The sequence below is a fragment of the Zingiber officinale genome, chromosome 8A (genome assembly GCF_018446385.1).
Source record: "Zingiber officinale cultivar Zhangliang chromosome 8A, Zo_v1.1, whole genome shotgun sequence".
NCBI classification, from domain to species: Eukaryota; Viridiplantae; Streptophyta; class Magnoliopsida; order Zingiberales; family Zingiberaceae; genus Zingiber; species Zingiber officinale.
Genome location: NC_056000.1, coordinates 37,634,812 through 37,641,221, shown reverse-complemented (window position 1 = coordinate 37,641,221; position 6,410 = coordinate 37,634,812). Strand labels below are relative to the sequence as shown.

General features: G+C 31.3%; 1 protein-coding gene across 1 annotated transcript; it reads right to left on the bottom strand.

The window, feature by feature from the left end:
- Nucleotides 1-235: 235 nt before the first annotated feature.
- On the bottom strand, nucleotides 236-3,722 carry LOC122010694. The gene is made up of 4 exons (XM_042567197.1): nucleotides 3,594-3,722; nucleotides 680-787; nucleotides 521-606; nucleotides 236-433 (listed from the first exon to the last, which is right to left on the bottom strand). Exons 1-4 carry the CDS (start codon nucleotides 3,720-3,722, stop codon nucleotides 238-240), a joined length of 519 nt encoding a protein of 172 aa, XP_042423131.1. The 3' UTR covers nucleotides 236-237.
- Between the last annotated feature and the right edge of the window lie 2,688 nt (nucleotides 3,723-6,410).

Below are 6,410 nucleotides of genomic sequence, written 5' to 3'. Positions count from 1 at the left end.
CATTATAGCCGCCATCTATTAAAAAAAAAGATATTAGTTAAAATGATGCATGTATTTATATTTTTTTGAATTGTTCAATTGTTACTAATAAATATTAAATATTTTTATTACCTGTGCCGGTAACAATTCTGGGCCACGAGATCCCCCAACAGATCCGGATATCATACTCTGCATAATATGTGCAAAATTTTGAAGTTGTTGGTCATGCATTTGCCTTATCATTTGCTCTGTTTTTATTCACCTCTGTACTTCCCGTGCCTCCATTTCTTTTATTTTTTCTTGCATTTCCTTGAATTCAGCTGTCATATTTGAATTAGAGTGATAACTTGGTGTATAGATTGTGCGCTTACACAGCTCAGGGAAAACTTGGCTAGGAAGTGTACCAGCACCTAAACATCGAACTCGGCCAGAATGTTCGGGTCCAAAAACATCACTACACAAAAAAAATATACTTAATATCGTATAATTGTAATAACTTTAACTACCATAAATAAATAAAAAAATGTTAAGAAATTATTACCGAAATGCGTCCTCATGCACTTCTGTAGGTTGAGTTCCCTCAGGCTTGTCTTGAAGTCGACGCCGCACAGCTTCATCTAGTAAAGCCTATTAAAAAAATATTTGATAAAATGCGAAGAATGCTGAGAAATAAACATGAAAAATTAAAAGAAATTACTACCTCAACTCGGATCACTTCATCATCAACAGGAGCATCTCCTCTCTTTTTACTTCGACGACTTATTTTTTTTATCTCAATGCGAGTAGATTTTCTCCTCTTTTCCTGAAACTACTTATGGAAAAATCATTTTTAGATCAAGTGTCAAGTAACATTAACAAATATTGTGGATTTTTATCAGTGAATGAATATTCAAAGAGATGAATTATGAAAGGAATTAGAAGGATTTTAATGAGAAAACCTTCTAACTAAATATGCATAAAGACCACACAAAGAAATATTACTTTATTTATGTTACTTTAAGGCACTTCACATCTCTATAATTGAAATAAATCTTGACTCTAACTAATTACATCACATTAATAATATTGTACATAAAAACAAAAAACATATATCAAATCATATTCTTTATCAATTAAATAAGTAACTAATCACAAAAAGGAAATTATAGTATTAGGTAGCAAAACAATCATAATCGATTACTATCATGACATATTAAGTAAAATCATAGAACTTCAGTAGTTTAGGATTATCATGATCTACACAATAAATGGATTATGTGAATTTAGTTGTAAAAACAAAACACAATTTGATACTTACAAACTTATGCTCCAAGGATGGAATATTTGTACGACCCAGCGCATGACTCCCTCTTTTTCATTTTTTTTCAGATAAGATAATACAATTTCACCTACAATCACTAATAACTGAAAAACATGAGATAAAACTAAAAATACAAAATTTGGTGCATGTATCTAGGTACAAAAGATCAATTCATGGTAACTAATAAAACAATAAATCTCATAATCTTTACTCTTCAAATCATCAAAATACATTAATTCAAGATTCAACTACGGTTGTTATTCTTGGCCAAGATGTACAATAAATAGATAAATAAAAAATTTACTTGCTAGTCCTAATTAAAAGAAGCCATAATAAAATGTTCATAGATTATTTTCATTTCGTATAAGTATAAATTGGTAAGTGTTATTTGAGTTCATAAGGATTAAATTTTTCTTACTTACATTAATTGACATTCTTATTTTAAATTTTAACTAGATAAGTACTCAATTTGATCTTTATCTAGTATCAATTAAGATCCATTAAGGTTGAATAGGTCATCTTATAATTTCACTATTGTTTCTATTACATTTATTTTGTCTAAGAAAAAAAAACTCACGTGAAATCAAATACAACAAAGTAATATACTAATATATAATATAAACGAAATGATCCCTGCGCTTACAATTTTCTTCGATGTAAAGAGAAAGAAGAAACTCTAGATTCTTGGGGTCTCTCGGCGTTGCTGCTTCTTGTAGCGATTTCAACTCACAGCTGTGAAGAGAGGAGTTGCATATTAAAAAAAAATACAGATAAGTACGCTAAGCCTTAGCTTCCAGAACCCTAAACCTTAGGATTCCAACCTTATTGTTTATTCAAATAAGTACACAGAAGGCACAAACGCAAAAGGATATTCATCAAATTAAAAGGAACATTCAAAAACCAAAGAATGGAGCGAGTGATAATTGCAAGGAATGACTATACCTTGTTCGAACGAAGGATTAACGGAGATTTAGAGCTTCTCGGTGTGAGTAGAGGAAGAAGAAGGTTTTTCGGTGGGAATAGAGGAGAGGAAAAGTCACGTGAGATGGGTTGTGCGTTGAGGAGGTTTGGGAAAAGAAACCTAAGGAGAATAAAATAAAATAAAATAAAATAAAATGATATAAAGAAAATTTTTAAAAAAATATTAAGTACGGCTGTTTTAAAATAAAACAAACACATTATAAACTCATTTTAATTATTGATTAACAATTAAATAAGTAAGATTGGTCATGCCTTGATTAAAAGTTTAATTATATTATAATAATTATTAACTAAATTTTTTTTTGACAAACAAAATTAAATATTACCATATAAATTTAACTATTACGGGTAAAAAATTACACATGGTCAAATATATTTGGCTAGTAAAAAATTAATTATTACTAGCCAAATCAAATTTTAGTTAGTAAACAAATTAAATATTACATACCATATCTAATTTTGATAGGTAAAAAAATTACACATTACCTACCATATTAAACTTACGTCAATAATAAATTAAAATTGCCTGCCAAATAAATTTTTGTCGATAATTAAAATTATTTATTAGCCAAAGTATAATTTAGCGGGTAAATCTTTTATTTACCAGCCAAATTAAATTTAGACGGAATATTTTCGCTAGTAAACAACAACTTTTCCCATAGTCAAGATTATATATATATAGACAGGGATGCAATCGACCCACAAAATAAATATTTAAGGGTTTTTCTGACATAATTTTTACCGCAGTTACATACCGCTACTAATTAAATGTTCTCATTATAGCTGTAGGAGCGGTTATAGAAACCGATTCTAAAATATGCCTTTTGCCGCGGTCACAAACCGCTTCTAATATTGATATCATGTAGCAACCACATTTGGCAGCTGCAAATTATATAATTAGAGTCGGTTATGTGAACCGCTGCAAATCTAGATATATAGCAACGGTTTCTATAAAACCGATTCAATCCATAAGAGTGGTCATTTGACCGGTTCTAAAAAACCGATGCTGAAACCTCCATTTTTTTGTAGTGCAACCATGTGACTTTGACCTCCGCGCTAGCTGACCTTCCCTACTTTGCCCCACTTTTTTTTTTTTTTTTTGGAGGGGGGCACCTTGATTACCGTATCACAGAGGAAGAGATTTTTTTTTTCCATTATCTTCTCATACCCCTAGGTTTGTTTCGTCCATCCATCATCTACTCCTTTAGGTAAATAGAGCATAAGAGTATATTTGGTTCAAATTATCATGTAGGTAATCACATAATAAAAGTTATGGGGAATAAAATATGATCAATCTTAAGTTTGAAGGTTTTAATATATAATCTAGTTTAACCTTTACTGTATTATTCTTGTTCAAGAAGTCAAAGATCCATCGTGTTTGGTTTGAGAAGTTAAGATCCTGGTTCAAGAAGTCAAGATCGGAGAACGACGAGTAGTTGGGGAAGCACAAAATGAATCCCATAACCGTTGCTCCCTCACAATGTGGAGACGCAAACTCCCCAACCTTAGCATCCTCCACCAACGCGTCCAGCTAGAGCTAACACACAATCGGGGAGAAACCTCTGTCGACATTGAAGGTGGGGAACGACATAGGGGAGAGCTCGAGGATGAGAACAGTGAAGGAACGAAAGAGAGGAGGTGTGGGAGAGGGGAAGACGGTGGCAGTGAGGAAGGCCTCAACAACTGAAAAGACATGGCGGAGGCAACGCCTATTAGTGTGTGCACTTATATGCCAAGACACTCTTTATATATTTTATGGATAATTATTTCATAAAGATAAGTATTTATCGTTAATTATTTATTTTTCTGTACGTATATGATTAATTATAAAGTCTCACAGATTAATGAGTATATTAATCTGAAAACAGTCCTTGATCAGATAAATATCTAGAGGGGACATAAATATATAGATCAACGCTGAGTATGACTAGGTCAAGATAGACCAAGAGATGGATATTCAAGTTGTACTTAGGGGTACCTTGAGTTTTGAGGTATACTGGACATGCCCCGCTTAAGAGGAGACCACATATTAAACATCATTAATCATTCTTCTTATGAACGAGTGTAACTGATCTTTTGACTTAAGACTTTCATTTATTCTATGCGTGAAGTCATGTGCTTTGACGCCGTTAAAAGTAGTCCTTAATCGGATTGTGATTAATATGGTAGTTGGGTGTATGATAAAACGTAAAGAGAATAGTGTTGAGTCAATAGATGATTCATCGCTCTCTTGGATTATGAGTTAATATCCTAGTCGCTTGATAGAGATATTAGTGACTCGAAATTCATGGCCATGGGAGGAATAATTTATCATTCAAGAGGAGTCTATTATATCTTGGAAATCAAGTAAGACAATTAATTTGGTAATGATGCATAATTTATCAAATTAATTGGGATGTGGACTTAGATGAAGAGATTGAATTACATAATAATCGATTTATAGTGATTTATAATTTATGACTAATATTAATTTTATCACATTGGATGGCTAAAAAATTATTATTAGATGGTTACCATAGTCTATGTATGAATTTACACTACCTTTATGTATAAAACCTAGAGAGTCGCATGTATAGCAAGTAAACATGAACATTATCTATTATTAATTATCTTAGTAGATATTAAAATTAATCAATCTTACTATTTCTAAATTAGAATTAATTGGATTATTAATTAATTCAAAAATATTGGAAGCTAGTCAAGATCAAGATCAAATATTGATTTATTTGTTCCAAAGAAGAGAGAATTCGAATAGCTATAATCATGATAATTAATGGAGAATTCGAAGAGTCATCATACTGATGATTAATGGAGAATTTGAAGAACTATCATATTGATGATTAATGAAGAATTCGAAGAGTTTTCATAATGATGATTAATGGAAAATATGATGAGTCATACCTCTTCATATTCCTTTAAGGCTATAAGTAGTCATCCTTGGAAAGATTCATTGAAGAACTTTTTCTCCATTTCTCCCTTGAAAATTTCTTCGCTTTCTTCCATCGGAAGAGATCGGTAGTGCTTGCAAGACTTTGTCAATCTAAGAAGCTAGCACCTAACGGATCATGATCTAGTGCGTGTGGATACCGCTAGAGGAGTCACACGTAGAACTTTTATCTGTCAGTGATATTATTCACGTCTATCGAGGACTCGAGGTATGTTTTTATGTTATTTTTGTGTAAAACTATATGTACCATGAAGAGATCCATGATTTAGTATATGTATTCTGCTGTGCTCCAATTCCAACAATGGTATTAGAACCTATTCGTGGTTGGATTATTTAGTACGAAACATTTTCTTCAAAATTTATTTGAAGAATCAGTGTTTCGAGAGATTAAAATCTTAATTTTTTTATTTCAAATTATATGCCTTAATATTTCATGATAGAAGTAAATTTTATTTAAAAACCTGTAAAGTAATACATATTGTAATTTATATATAAATTCATTTGGCATAAGTATATTAACATGTTAAAATCTCTAAGGTTTATTCATCTTAAAAGACTACGACGGTTAATGGAGATCGATAAATCTCGTAATGAGATTGTGTGAATGTACAAGAAGTTAATTAATGGTGAGATATTTTAATAATTTAATAATTATAAAATTCTTTAAATATATTAAAGTCAAGATTTGTTAATAGCTCTCCACTAATAACTATGATGATAGTTAAATTTTTTACATAAGTCGGTACAACTCAACTGTGGGCTTGTGTCAAAATATTTATAATTTATCATAATTATTAGTGGGCCGACTTAACTCGAATTTGTTGACTTGTTTAGCTCAGCTAAGGTCAATTGATTTGAGGGACAAGTGTTGAGAATATAAAACTGACAAGAATACACCGAAAGTCACATAGATTTGTGATTGACAAACGAAGGCCTATTTGATGAATGTAACATGTAGATACAACTTAGCTGTGTGCATACTATATGATTTAGAGTTTCGGTTATATTAGGAATTGTTACCAACTTATTCCCGATTCTAATAGTAAGGGCTGTGAAACTTGAATAAAATAATAGTGCTAGAACTCCAAGGTTATTTTGATGTGATCAACAAGTTAAGTTAGGTTATGTCGTGTTTTTAACCTTGTGTCTAAGTGTGCAGGAGCTTAGGAGCATAGGGAGTTGAGGAAAAGACACAGCTAGCGA

Coding starts and splice junctions, on each gene's coding strand:
- LOC122010694 (XM_042567197.1), bottom strand. CDS start 3,722: ATGGGATTCATTTTGTGCTTCCCCAACTACTCGTCGTTCTCCGATCTT. Junction 788..3,593: donor ACAAGAATAATACAGTAAAG/GTTAAACTAGAT, acceptor TTCCATAAGTAG/TTTCAGGAAAAGAGGAGAAA. Junction 607..679: donor ATGAAGTGATCCGAGTTGAG/GTAGTAATTTCT, acceptor TTTTTTTAATAG/GCTTTACTAGATGAAGCTGT.